Below are 15420 nucleotides of genomic sequence, written 5' to 3' on the forward strand. Positions count from 1 at the left end.
CCCAAACTAGACACCCATAACACAGAATGTCGATTGGAGCAAGCACCCATCTTTTCAGAAAACTACACTGCATTCACTCCAGTTTCAGTCAGGGCTGGCCAAGGCATTGTGTCACACAAACCAAAACCAGACACCCACAACACAGAATGTGATTTTACTTCACACTCCATTCATACAGGTCGCACCCTAAGGGTGTACCCACAACACAGTCCCTGGGAAAGCCCCAGTCAGTCTGACAATAGGCAGCCTGAGAACCATATATGGTTTTTCCACCCAACAGCCAACCGCGGGGAAGGCACAGAGTCAGGGCTTTGAGAAACAAGGTGTAAAGGCAATAGAAACGAAGAGGTTACAATGGCCATCATGCCTTTCTTTAGGAATCCATTAATTCCTATGGCAGGGAAGCCACTCTGAGCCACTGCCAAGTCAGCATGTAGCGGCCAACAGCCCATACCCTAACCTGTCGGCAACAGACATGTGCCTGGAAACACACAAAGGGTATAAGGGTGTACTCCCACCCATGGGTGACATATGGGTATCCCATGGGTGTTCACCAAAGGTAAAATGAAGAGCTGCTCTACCAGAGGTCCGGACTGGACCTTGATGGCAGACAAAATACAGAAAATGCACACAGAGAAGTGATAGGACAAGGATTAGGAAGCCCTGTAACCTCCAAAAGGCATTTCCAGCATCACAGAAGGCAAAGTAACAAATACAGTTGGGGGAGGAGGTTCTTTGCCTGGTTTCAGTGCGGTAGTGGCAATAGCACATAGGATTCAGAAAAATACACGTATAGGATAAACAAGTATTCAGCGCTCATCACGTGGTTAGAGATCATCAAAGTAAATTAATGTCATAGGTAATCTAATGCTCCTTAAGTATCCAATAATATATAGAAATCCTCTCCCTTCCGTAAAGTAGCAGTATGATAAACATCAACCACAATTGGTGATTATCAAGGGTTAAGTTTAATTATCATAGCCACAGCCGACATGTGTTTCGACCTATGGTCTTTTTCAAGGCTGAATCTTGTATAGTAGCAACAATAACAGTAATATCATTTAACTATACATACCAAAGCCAAAGTTAGGAGACAGAAACAAAGGGTTCAAACAAAAGACATATAAAATTAGAAAACAAGAGATTCAATATCATATCCATATTGTGAAAGTACATCTCTCATATGCTATATATGTGCCATATCTCACCATAACCATTTTAAAATCCATGGATTCGTTGAAACACCCAAAGTCCCAAAAAAAACCAAATAGAAACTTAGAGTGAAAAAAATAAATAGTCAAAGTGTGCCATTGGATTAGAAGAGGGAATAACTCCCTTTGCTGTGCCCATGTAGACCCAACCTGTCTGAGTTTATTAATAATAGTACCATGTCAGGTACTGTGGACACAGTACTGTTTATTTGTTCTCCGGTCTAGGGTAGGAACCTATATAAACCATGTCTGCAGCTGACTGCTAATTTCAAATTTTGGTGGCCAAGCGCACTCTGAAGCAGTTTACCCTATTTTTCTTTTGCCGACAAATGTACAGACCCATCTGACGCTAGACACGCTTCAGGAGCTCTTGATCATATTGCAGCATCTTTCTAGGCCTTTTGATAATTTTGAGCCCGAGGTCAGAAAATTAAAGTGACCCATGTCCAGTGTAAGGAAACTGTTGATTTGCACTCTTTAGGACCCAGAGATGTGGGGGAACCATCTCTGTTACATTGACGTTTTACACTCATGAACCCCAATGAAGCAACTTAAATGCTTTAATACAAAACAATCCCTCCCCACAAGGCTACCTAGAAAGAGCAGCATTTTGCTACACAAGTCCGAGTCACTTTCCACTCTCCCGACTCCCAGGACATGTTTGCTGCCTACCCTTGTGAAATACTTACATTTCTTCCACTTGTCATCAAGAGAAATCGGAGATTCCACCAGACTCCCTAGTAAATTCTTAGACGCAATGAAGCCTGCTTTCTGTCATTCAGCCACCCTTCAAACACCAAAATGCATGCTCACAGATCTCCTTTCTACTCCATGTATACCAGAGGCCAAAGATTGTATTCTAGCTTCTAATGTGGTCTGTGTATTTTTAACCTTGTCCATCGTTTTATGAAACACTTCCTACTCCGTGTCCTACACACCTCATCAAGGGTTTATGCAGATATGACCACAACACCCCAGCCCTCATCGACCTTCACTGGCTCCCACTGCACGCACAAAACACATTCAAGTCTTGCTGCATCATCTGTATGGCAGTCACCATCAAGTCACTCAACTAGCTTGCAGAGAAACTCAGCATTTCCAGCAAACAGCATCATCAGAATCCAGGACACGTGCAGACTTGAAATCCGCCGCTGCATAAAAGGAAAGGGACAGAAGACATGCCTTCTCTGCCTACACACCCAAGACTATAGAACCTCCTTCCCGTAAGATGACTCGCCCCCACGCTCCTACAATTCAGAAAAGAAATCAAGACCCACCTCTTAAAGGAGTCGCTCCTCCTTAACACCTAGGCCATCACGTCACCCCCGTGCCACCTGACTTGCTAGACGCCGTCACGCCATCCGCCCCCGTCCTCCCCGCCATCCTGTACAGCTGTACCCCTTCTCCTCGGTTCCCACTTGTATCCTACCCTGCTGTAGATCTGCTCTGTTACCTCAGAAAAGCACTCTGTAATGCTTCTGTAATGTTGTATACCTCTATTAAGCGCTCCAATGTGCATCAGTATTGTATACCAGTGTACAGTGCTCCATTGCTTGAAGCTAGGTCCGCACTCAATAAATACCAGAAGAATAATACTTCAATAGAGGACATAATCTGATACACACTAGCGACATCAATTGGTGCGGTAAGGCTGAACCCCCTTTCTCCTGGACCACTGGAGCATGAATGGGGCTGGAAAAGTTGTTTCTCTTTTTTTACATGTTCCCCTGCTGAACAGGCACCGGCTGTCTAGTAAAGGGGGCTGGGGGGGGGGGGGCACACCCAGGCCCAGTACAGGGAAGAAGGTACCCTTCTGTCAAATAACTGATCGGGCACAGCACTGAACTTTGTAATGAAGAGAACTCCACAGCTCTAGACAGAAATATCTTCACAGGGTCCATAGATAAACCCGTGGCATCTTCACCTTAATGTTAGATTGGTCTCTCCCACCCGCCCACTAATACCACACAGAACTCCCTTCTTGAGCCGCTGGGTGCATATAGGATCCCTTGCAGCACGGATCAAACTAAGGTGCACCATTTTGTGGCCACCTTGGATGAAAAGGAAGAGCCGGGCAGGTAAAAGCACTAGCTCCAGTTGTGCAATGGACCGACTGGATGACTTTTGAAGTGTGTGGTTCATTGAAGGGGGAGCTTGCTGAGCCTGGGCGATAACTGAGCAATGTAAATTAGTGCAAATCTTGGTCACAACTACACATTGCCCCACCATCCCTCCCTCCCGCCACACACACTGTTTCTGTCTAGGTAGGAACAATTGTGCATGTATTTCATAATATTCGATAGTGATGATTAAAATGGTAGATTTAACGAAAATGGTAGATTTAACGCGGTGTCCTAGCTCACTGGGCAAACAGTTTCTCTAATTTATTAGCTAGCTGCACAAGACATTTGAAATTAAAATGAAAAAAGCTTTTATTATCCAAGAGATTCACATTTTTGCTGCGTCATATGCTCCTTCCTCTAGTCTAGTACTAGACAAAAGACAGAAAAGTGCTTAAAAAAGAAAGTACAAAAACCCTTTTGTAATTCTGGTAGAAACATGTGAAATGACTAATACACAATGCTTATCAAGGATTCGAAGAATAGTGCTCATTTACATTTGAATAAACCATGATTTTGTTCATAATACCAATACAAAAAAGTCACTGCTGTACTCTGGTGGCTGTGGCTCCATACCTTGAGTGAACATATTTTTATTTTAGTTCTAATATTTTAGATTATTTATATCACCAGTAGCTAGTCTATACTTCGAATTCATGCTTCTATTTAATCAAGGTTTGACTACCTTTGTCTAAACATAACATATACCTTTTTTCTACTTCATCACGTTTAAGTAGAATGCATTTTGTGCAGCAAACCACTTTGCAATCAAACCAGAGATCACAACAGTATTTGTGCTCTTTACATCAAAAGCCAGTAGTAATTTAGGACATTTCAGACTACAAAAAAAGAAAATGACCTCACATTCCACAATGCCATTCACAGTTCACAATACATTATATGCTACTGGGAGTCTAAATAACGAAAGTTAAAAAAAAGACAGTCCTCCGGTATTACGATAGTCACCTGGAAATCTGGTTTATCTCATTTTTTACATTCTCAGACAACTGCAGTTAGGTGGCTCAATAAGCAGATGAAGCATGATCAGGAAATTAGAAGACTAGCAATTTTTCATCATTAAACATTCATTAAACTCCAACCGGTACAATGGAGTTCTATAGGGATCACAATCTAACTCCTATCTGTCTTTAAACAAGGACATACTGAAAAATACCTCTTGGCTCAAAGCAGTGACATCCAGTTCTTCTTCGTCTTCAAGAAAATCTTCGCCAGATAGAAGATCTTCAATAGAAGTATTGACATCAAGTTTTATTGGTCTGCCGTCCCTTCCAACCAGTTTTGGTGTCAGTAAATCTAAGACTCTGGGATTGATCGTCTGAACAACCTGAAACATAAACACTGTAATAGCACACAGATCTGTAGCATTGATTTTGCGGCTTTCAAAATGTATCTGTGAATAACATTTTATCTAAACAGTCAGCTATTGTAAATTACACAACTTCATTTATATGAGATTACTGTTGATCTACAAGTTCAGAGCTCTTCCAACACTCAGTTCCATAATATTGGAAGAAAAAAGCCAATAAAAATGTGTTACAAGAGTTATTTCAATTGACAAAGAAAAAATGATCAGGGGAGCATAGGAATAAAGATTGGGTGTGCTCTATGTTATACCAAGTCTTTGTGAATATGCTTGTAGGGATAGCAGATGATCTCAATGAGTTTGGAGATCTTTAAGGTAAAGAAATGTAGCCGTATGATTTATAGCTTTCATCAATCATCACTTATTGGTGGTACATTTGGATCTCACAAACCTCTGTCTGCTGCCTCAATGCTCTTGATTTTGACACATGCTGATGTGATTAAATCCAAATCCTTCAAAAATGTGCCCCTTGAAATACAAAGAATCCCCTGGTAGAGTTTTAAAAAATATATATTTACGGGTTTGGTACAGACATATTACATTAACTTGTATCTCAGATGCAATTCAAGTTTAAGTCTGTTATGATGCAAAGGATCCGCAAGGAGGTGAGGAGTAGACTAGGAGACAAAGGGTTTCTTTTGGGCTTATTGGTATATATGTATATGTTGAAGTTGGGTTGTACCCACATTTTAAGGGGATGAGGAGAGTTGAAAGTCCACCTAAACCACTAGGGGTGGTTTGGGTAGGGTCATCAGGCTAGGACCCCAAACATTACGGAAGCAGAGCCCTCTCCCGTATTAAATTACCTCCTGTATGTTATTCGACTGCCTTCCAGTTACGGCATCTGATGGTATGTGTAAACTCACAGTGGAGAGCAAGATACTGAATGCACCTGTGACCAGTAGGCTTTGAACATAATGCACCGGACCTCGAGTTTAATGCACTTGGATTCAATTGAGGGCCTTCTGGGTAGGGGCAATGCGGTCTAACATTGGAGATGTTTACACAGATTCTGGCTGCTTGGTTCTGTATCTAAAAAGACCTCTTTTTGGTAGTGCCTCCACAGACAATTTCAAAACCAAAGCAGGATAGAGCCAGAAATCTGTCAAGGTCCAACTTGTCCACATGCTCTAGTTTGAAGAGCATTGTTGTCTCGATCATTGTTTCATCAATGGAAGGTTCTTCCTGGGGTTTTCTGTATTATTGGCAGCATGCCTCATAATGGCACCCTAGAACTCTTAGCAGTGCTGTATGCGTCATGATGGACATATCCATTTCTAAACATTTGTTACAATATGTACTCCAATATAGGTGAACTAATCTAAATGGATAATGCAGAGTCCAATACTTTAATCAATTTTAATATAGTATATATATTTGGGATAATTGTAGTGTCTACAGAAGGAACCACAGATTGAAATGCCCATGGATATAAAACTATTGTCTGACTAAGATAATGGACATAATGTGGGGATCAATTGAGGCAGGTTCTAGGAAAAAAATGAGGCCTTTCTAGAGTGGTGGAGTATACGAACACACACAGGTAGATGCATTAGACACGAAGCACACATGCATCCCTGCACAAAGTTACACAGACACAAGGTCTTAGACACCTAGAACATGCTTACAGTCGCTAAAATAGAGATCACATACACCCGAATAGGAAAAACCAGCTAAAACCCTCACAAATTACTGAGCAGGATAATCTGAAATGTGGCCCGTGGCTTGCAGTGGCAGAAAATGCCCTATTCAAAGACTTTCATTCCCATCCATTTCATTGGGACAAAAGATACAATACAATATGAAGCAGAAATCTAGCATGCCCTTGCTTGCGGCCAGGCGAGTCAGAGTGGTAAGCCTTCTCACCACTCCCTATTTTGCTCATCTGCTGTAACCTTCCAAGGCACCAAGGATGTGAAAGCCCCCACTGTCCAATTCCTACCCACCTTTTATGCTCACTCACACCTTGTTGCAGCAGCCACTCTCAATGCTCTAGCATGACAAGTTCATTAACATTATTTAGGTGGTCCTATGCAGAGCTACCCGATATGGCTGGATCAATTAGATCATCCATCCTATATAGAATACATATCTAGCCATACTATTCACCCAATCCCATCTCATCTGAGGTTTTAGAAATGTAGCTCTTATTTGTGACATCACAGTCACTTAAAACCTGTGGACACGCCTGTAACCAGTTGAGAACATTGGAAATCATGAGATGTCCAGTACTATCCCTCTTTTCTGAGATCTCATTAATAAAGCAGTAGTTTTGTCACACTTCTGGACTTCTCACTTTCTTGGGCGTGAGGATTTCCCCTGAACTAGACCTCTTGCTTTTATGATGGGGGATTTCCCATCCCCCTACACTTCGAAATGGTAGCAGATGACAGTTTGCCAATACACCCAGCGACATATCGTTTTTTTCTGCACTCCTGCCCGTTAGACCCTAGGACACCGTGCAGACCAGAAGGTGGAGTGGCAGATTGTGGGAGTGAAGGTGTCAGAGGGCTTTGGCAGATCCATGGAGTGTTAGTATGGGTCCAGCAATGTGACAAATACAGATGGGAGGGAACTGTGTGGGGGGGGGGGGCGAGTTATAACTTTTTATTTTTTTTATTTATGAGATGATCCCTGTTTCCAGGCATTAGCTTAGGTTACGGATGAAAGTTTCTAGGTGTTTTCTTAGGTTAAGGAAGGTGGCACCTTGTTGAATATTATAGGGAAAAAAAGATGAAATGGTTATCCTATGCTACAGTGTATAAAAAGGGCCACACCCCTGAGTGGGCACTTTAAGAGATGATCCCCTGAGTACAAAATGGAAGATGGCCGTGGGGTATTTGTAAAGGGGTATTTTTGACTATTGTGGTGGTTTAAGAGTGCGCTCATATGTTTTGCATGAATAGTGATGACGTCAGAAGGAGGTTGTGAATAGCAAATAGTAGAGCGTGTGAGGTGTGTGTAGTTTGGTTAGATTATGGAGTTTGTATACGAGTGGGGTGGTGCATTGTTTAATGCGATGCATGGCTAATTTTATTTATGTTATTCGCATGCTTTTTCTGTGTACCATCTGTGCTTCAGCTTTGTAATTTGTCTAACTTAGGTCTGTGTTTTTGTCACATTATTTCTGTCTGTGCGCAAAATGTTCGGCTGCCAGAGAGAACGCCCCCTCCTCCTGTGTGGAAGAAGCAAGTCTCTAATGGTTGGCAGGAAGCCACATTTCAGGAGACAGCAGGCTGTGTTCGCAGAAGCCACAGGGGGAGGGCAGGGAGGCGATGGAGCAGGCAGGGAGCCTGGTAGGTAACTGTGCGTGCAGCTCAGATTCTATATCTATTACAGCAACATGTGTTTTAGCGCAACATAAAATGAATTTCAGTAGCAAAGGACATAGTATTGAGCATTTGGTGGGTAATTGAAGTATGATATATGAAAAGCCATGTTTTGGACTAACAGAAATATTCGAGACGGAACACAGACATTTGGATATAGGAAGGGAAGAGATGTCTCCTTACGAATGTCGATTCTGATCACATAACAATGACAGTAATGCAAGTTCATTAGGAAAGGAACATGGGATTAAAGCTCTGTATCGACAAACGTTGACATGCAATGTAAAGGAGATGCATTTGTCAATTATTGGTTAGCTTACAAGTAAAAGATGGTAAATTTGGAAAGGTGGTTTGGGGAAGAAAGAAAAATATAAATGGCAGTGGCACAGAGGGGAAGGAAGAGGGGGGCCTTGGAAATGGTGGTATTTTTGGACCTTTGACAAGATAGGGAACAGCTGGCAAAGTGTAGCATGCTTATAAAATGTGATTTTTGGGAGCAGAGGAGAAGAGGGCTATGAAGTGGGTTAATTAAAGAGGATGAATCCCTTCTCAAAGGTGTAATCTAAGGTGCATTAAGCGAGCACGCTTGAAAAATAGATTGGGAAAGCATTCGATTTGAGCTAGAATATGTAGGAATGAGAAAAGGTAGAGATGATATATATATGTGTGTATGTATAGGACTAGTGCAGATTGGTGAATAAGACGGGTTTTTACTATTTGCAATACGGTGAAGCAAAATACTGCATATGGTAAGCAAAGTGGTTCTGGACTGTGACTGCGAGTGGAGAGAGTATGAGAATGGTTCTGATGACATGTTTTGAAAACTGTATTAATGCAGGGCTTTAAGTGGGCCAGGGCCAAAACCCAACATCTTAATACTGCCCCAGAGAGCCAGGACTCATTGAACTGACTAGCTTATTAACATTTTTATGAACTATTTGAATAATGCTTTTGACAGTGGAGGTGGTTGGATTGACATCAGTAAAAGGAATTTGAGATTGAGTGGTTTCCAATCAAGGAAGCGCAATGAAATGAGAGTATATTTGTTGAATTTTTCACGCAGTGCATTAAGGTGGGGTCATTAGGGCGTCTTTAATTGGTATGTAAGAATAATGGAGTTTTGTTTAAGATTGTATGGGGTATAGATCCCCTTCTAGTTTGGTGATTGGTTTACAATTGGATTTGTTTATGTGGGTTAAAATTGTATGTACATATTTATGACCTTGTAACACATTTCCTCAAAATAGGGTTCATTTACTTTCATTACATACACACAAATGAGATTAGCCTCATCAGACAACTCATTCAATCACAGAGGTCACTTCTCGGTCTTTAAATCCCAGAGTAGATTCACCCCTGGGGATTTGGACTGTGCTAGACACTTTTCAAACATTGCATTGCATTGCATTAAGACACATTAGACACCCCCCACGCCCATGATTTTTAAAATCTCATTTCACCATTGCAAGTACCTTCAGCAATGAGCGGTACACTTTGAAGCCGCAAACTACAGTGCGCCTAGGACAGTCACGCAGATGGGGAGAGAGGGACGCTTTGATCAATGAAGGGAAACCACTTTTGGAGTTAAGGCACATTGCGGGACAATAATTCACAAAAGGAAGATGCCTTGCCCAACATTTTCTTCCCACACACATGGTGGCACAATAATGACTTCAAGGGTTCCTGGATGTGCCGACCCATTAAGTAGCAAGACAGGGCCGTGTTGCCACTTACAGACATAATTATCAGAAGTAACGAGCCCCGGATATAGATGCACATAGTTAAGTTACACAAACAAATCACCACAGGAAAGGCAAGGAGCATGTAGGAGGGGGAGAGCGCGACCGCGTAAGATTAGGACATCACATTTCCTGAGCTTGTGAGCAGAGGAGGGATGTAACAAAATTGGCAGGATCCAAGAGGGTAGATGGCACACCCTTCACAATACAGTGCATAACCAACTGAATATTATGCCCAAGATCACATGCATTGTCAGACGCATGCGCCAGGAATAAACCCTGCATCACAGACCAATGCAACTGCTACAGGCACCAATGGACACGCAGACGCACACACACACACACACACACACACACACACACACACACACACACACACACACACACACACACACACACAGGATAGGGGGCGTGAAGGGAGAGCCCTTATTGGAGAGCATGACCTTTTTACACCATTTATGTCAGCATTCTACATCTAGAGGAGACAGAGGAGTGTGTCATTAGACTTGGAAGTAGTCCCTCGTGAAACATATACGGTCAGCATGACTGGCAGGGATAAAAGAGACTACCAAGATTCTCAACAGGGGTTTTATTCAGCTAAAAGGCACCCATAGAGGAGGAAGACAGCAAGTGGTTACAAGCAAGTAAAAAGCTGGAATAGTGAGGGAGGACAGAGTGATTTCACGGTACGACATCCTTCAATCGCCAGGCATTTCAAAGCCTGCAATTTAAACGTGTTTGGAATAACCAGAAACTTAATCGAATTTTTTTTGGGGGTTGGGAAAGGGCAGATAAGTGGTTGGGGGGGGTTGTGTATAGTAAAAAATAGGTGCAGGAGGGGGGGATTTGTGGGGCGGCACCCCCCCGCCACAAAAAACACAAAAAAAATGTGATGAGGCTTTGCGTTATTACATACACGTTTAAATTGCAGGCTTTGAAATGCCTGGAGATGAAAGGGTTCCATGTGTTAAAATCGTGGCAAAAATGGCTGTGGACACAAAATATTGTAGTTTTGCCGCCCCAATCCATGTAAAGGACACGGAGGACACCCCTGCAACCCCCAGACCCATTATACCCTTTAAGGGGAGACCCCCGCTCCCCTTAAATCGTGTAATGGGGTACACCTTTAACGGGTCAAACCACATCATTTTTGCAGCGATTATTTGTACAGGCGACATTTTTGCTGCAATTTTATCACTACATACTGATGAAAGAACATAGAACCAATTTCACACCAGGATAATAATGAGGGGTGGAATGGGGACAGTTCTTAATGAGGGGCAAGCTGACACGTTTTATAGATGGAGGCATGTTTATACCAAATTAAAGTTTCATGTACCAACTAAAAATAAAACCAACAGGGAGGATTTGGCACCAGTCTTAAGCACATTGTGAGTTAGTAGAACGCACAATGGTCACACACTGAAGGGAACAAGGGCAGCTAGGAACAATACAAGAAGGGATGCCAGCGGATGAAACAAATGAGAAATAAGAGCAGGAGAAGAAAACAGTAAATGGAGGTAGAGATGGATGTGTGGAGAGAGGGCATAGTGCATAAAATATGTGAAAACGGAGGGGTATCTCATTGGGGGCTTTTGGCCACAAAGGGGGGAGGGGTGGGGCAACACCCACCGCACAAGGATTTCCCCTCACAAAACAAGACAATATTCCTGTAACACAAGCATAACAGATTGAGTAGCATAACAGATTGAGTAGTGGAAAAAAGATGCTTGACTAAACATAAAACTAGGGCCAGGAAGGAAGGGCTGTAATGAGAGGCACAATGTGCAGAATGGGGACACATCTGCCAGCCCACGGAAGCGAGGTACAAGAGTAAGTAACAATATTTTGCATACGATTAACAGACACTGGGTGTTTCATAAGGCCAAGGGATATCATTCTTTGTCATTGGTGAGGAAGGAAAGCTCAGGGTCAACGTATTTGTCTTGGTAGCAAGACAATGCAGCGCAACACAGGTTTGAAACCCGCTCTCCTGCTTTGAAATCACACGCTGGTATTAAGCGGGTTATAAAAAAAACGATTCTAATTCTTACAAATGGACTCATTGATGTAGCATATTAATGTAACTGGGAGGAGTGATATATGAGGAGGTAGGTACTTGTGGATGTCAAGGGACGGTGAACAGCAATGAAAAGTAGCTACTGGTGGAAGTGAAAGGAGTGTGGGAGGACCTCTATTGGTCTCCATGGAAAGAGAAGGCAGGCAGGTGAGTAACAGACAGAAAATGAAAGAGTAGAGTGGTTTTGAAATATTAGCATCTCCCAACATGTGCAACAGGCACAGGTAGAGTATGGAATTTAGAAGGTGGCCATACAAGACAACAAAGGAATTCTCTATATCGGATACAGGAAATGTAAACCTCATGACATATTATGCAATGTTTTTGTTATATTTTGGAAAAGAGAAATGTATGTTTTATGAGAAGGGGCAGAAATGTACATGTTAGAGAAGATAGGCAAACCTGTGTACACATGTCACACCTGCATGCACACGTACACCACATGTGCTTTTTTCAGCATCAGTGGTAGGTACGTTAGCGTAGGGAAAGGTTTGGAAGGTAACAAATATTTGCAGATATGTTTTGCCAGGACAACACAGCAGGAAACAGCAACGGTCATGACCCAACACAACATAAAGAAGGTGGACAGGAGGAAAACGGTACGACCACAACAGATCATGCAGACCTGCAAACGCATCAGCAGAAAAAGAAAAAATTCTGCGTTGTTGGAAAAGACCAGGGAAAGATATTTGGCCTCCACATCAAAGCCACCACCCCCAACTCATTGGCCCCAGAGCACAGAGATTTCCAGCCTGAAACATGGAGGAATCACACAGCAGCAAGGCCAGCGCCCATCACGCAGAAGAGGAAATAGCTAATTAAAAGCAGAATAACATTTACCGGTTACTTTATCATGACTTTCTATCCCCATTTGTTCTCTAAAGGACAAATAAATACCGCTTATGAACATACCTGGAAGAAGGAGCAGAAGTGGCAGGGAATGGGTTTTGCTACTGTCTTTTCCGTTTTGTTCTTGGTTTCTCTTTCGTGTGGTTAAAGGAAAGTGGGACAGCTAATCCTCCAGTGGAATTAAAAGTGAAATAAAATAAGGCACGAGGGGACTTTCAAACAAACACACGAGGAAGGAATGTGCATCAAATAACCACGCACACGAGCCCACAAGCAGGGACAGAAAGCTCCATCGCCAAGGAGGCCCTGTGGGACCCGGCCTAACGGCCAGATGTCACAGAACTGGGGCACGAGAAAGTCCCCCCGATTGTCTACGCCCCCACCCTTGTGTCCACTATGGCAACATTGTCCCATTGACTGTCCCAGCATCCAGCTCCCCGAAATAGGGCCTTCGTACAAATAAAGAGGCCTCTGGACTCATTGAAGGAGCATCGGACTGATGAAAGGTTCCTGAACTTGAAGCTACCTACCGGTGTTTAGACACAGAGGTCTTCGCAAAGCTAGATTAGGAGTGTCTTACAAAAATATACATGGTATCCAGGCAGATGAAAAGGGGACAGGGACAAGAGAAGGGCTTTTGCAATAACCTTTCCAAAGGAGAAAGATAGTGACAAGAGAAAAGAACTACCAATGGGCTGTTGGGTCCCTACATAAGGTATTTGATGCTCGTGGTGGCAGGGGTCACTGTTGTGCATTAAAAAGGGGGGGGGTACATAAAAAGGAAATTATATTCATGGTACATAGTGGTGTAGGTTATGCAAGGTATCAAAGTATAACTTACAGACAAGGTAATGGGTGTGCACACTTGCAACACATGGAATACACTGCTGAAAAAATGATAGCTATGTTTGCTTCCTGAAGTAATGATCCGACCCCTTGCTAATACCACGAAAGAGATGAAGCAGCTCCAACTGAGCGTGAATTCCAATTTTAAACACAAGTGCATATAAACCAATTCGGCCCACACCACTAACAATATATAGTACTAGCACCGGACCCATGAGGGGAGAGAGGCTTCAGGGCAGGGCTGCCACGGGTACTCCCTCACTTCCCAGGCCATGAGCACCTCCAGGACATTCGTGGCTGCCGAAACACCAGTAACTAAGGTACTGTGCCAGACGCACTTGCCACTTGCACAACTAGGAGGTGGTTCCAGGGGAAGTGGACTACAATACGATTAATGCCACAGAAGACATTCCCACATGAGGACAGTTATATGAAAGCACGGACAATGAGAGGATTGAAGAGCCGATGATGTGATAGAATATACATTGGAAGGCTAAACAAAGAAGAAGCGAGAATAGCAACACAAAGGAAATTGCAATGCCTTAAAACAGGAAGAGGAGAGGTAGGGGGAATGCCTGAATGCTACAAGAGACCCCAACTACTAGAATATGGGCAGGCATTTACAGAAGAATGGGTCGAAAGACTGCAAGGATACAAAGCACAAGCACTCCTGGCAGTTCCAGTGGAGGCGTTGCAAAGAGAAAATGATGAGTGCCTCAAGGAGTGGGCAAGGCGTTCCAAGTTGCTCACATGAGTAGGAAACAAGGCAGGATAAGAGGTGGGGTATGTACCCTGGTGGCCTTGAACATGGCGGCCTTGGTGGTGCCCCAGAAAGACATGAAAATAGATAGGTTCCCCAAACTGGATGCACACCAGGGTTAGAAAAGGTCACTGAAGCTGAGCAGAGTGAATAGGATAAAGTATGTCTCCAGACGAAGAGGAACTTGGCGCCATACAAGAGGAGCATAGGCTATTCAGCATAAAGATGTTCTTGTTGTTCCTGGAGTACAGGCGGATGGTGCAGGCCAGATGGGGAGTGCTGCTACATAACCTGGAGCTCGGATGAACACAAGCGACCTGAGGGGGTATTGTATTGTATTGGTATTTGTAGAGCGCAAACAAAGACAAAGAAGCATCAAGGTGTCGGGGAGAGGGAGGGGGGGCAGCTTCAGACTGGGGGGGGGGGACTAAAACAGATGGGTTTTCAAATTCTTTTGAAAGAGAAGGTATTCTGGAATGTTACGGAGCTCGGGTGGCAAGGCATTCCAGAGCGTGGGGGCATGCACCGTAAAGGATCTTCTTCCAGTTCTGGCCCGATGGAATCTGGGAATGCTCAGCAAAGATTGATTAGCCGAGAGAAAAAGCCTACTTGGTTTATAGGGCACAAGCTTAGAAAGCTGAAACTCGGCCCCAGTATTGTGAGTGGCACGATGGACAAGACACAGAATTTTTAATTTGACTCGGCTCCTGACAGGGAGCCAGTGAAGGTGGTGCGAAGAAGGACCAGGGAGTGATTAGGTCTAGGGGCTCCCAAAGCAAGGTGAGCAGCAGCATTAGGAAGAATCTGTAGCCGTTGTAATAAAGCCTCAGGTTGGCCTAAATAGATTCTGTTGCAATAGTCTAGGGAACCCATAATGGATGCAGTCACAATCTTCGTCCTAGACTCAAATGGTAGGAGTTTTTTTGTTTTCATTTTTTAAAAATGTGTTTTTATTGGCATTTAAAAAAATGTTTACATTAACATCCCCACCCCTCAGTAGGAATTTTTAAAATACTTTGTTTGGTGAAGCTGGATTGGTAGACAGCAGAGATTTGAGCCTCTATAGAGCCTGGGGACATTACTTTGATCCCTAGGCTCTTGA

General features: G+C 43.2%; 1 protein-coding gene across 1 annotated transcript in view; it reads right to left on the minus strand.

The window, feature by feature from the left end:
- The window catches only part of LOC138497532 (kinesin-like protein KIF20A), a 1316984-nt gene that overhangs the window by 506105 nt on the left and 795459 nt on the right, over positions 1-15420 (minus strand). The window contains exon 12 of the mRNA XM_069621067.1: positions 4506-4676. Coding sequence (XP_069477168.1) covers positions 4506-4676 — 171 coding nt within the window. The remainder of the gene's footprint in view (positions 1-4505; positions 4677-15420) is intronic.

Source organism: Ambystoma mexicanum, chromosome 5q (assembly GCF_040938575.1).
Source record: "Ambystoma mexicanum isolate Mex_15411 chromosome 5q, UKY_AmexF1_1, whole genome shotgun sequence".
Classification (NCBI taxonomy): domain Eukaryota; kingdom Metazoa; phylum Chordata; class Amphibia; order Caudata; family Ambystomatidae; genus Ambystoma; species Ambystoma mexicanum.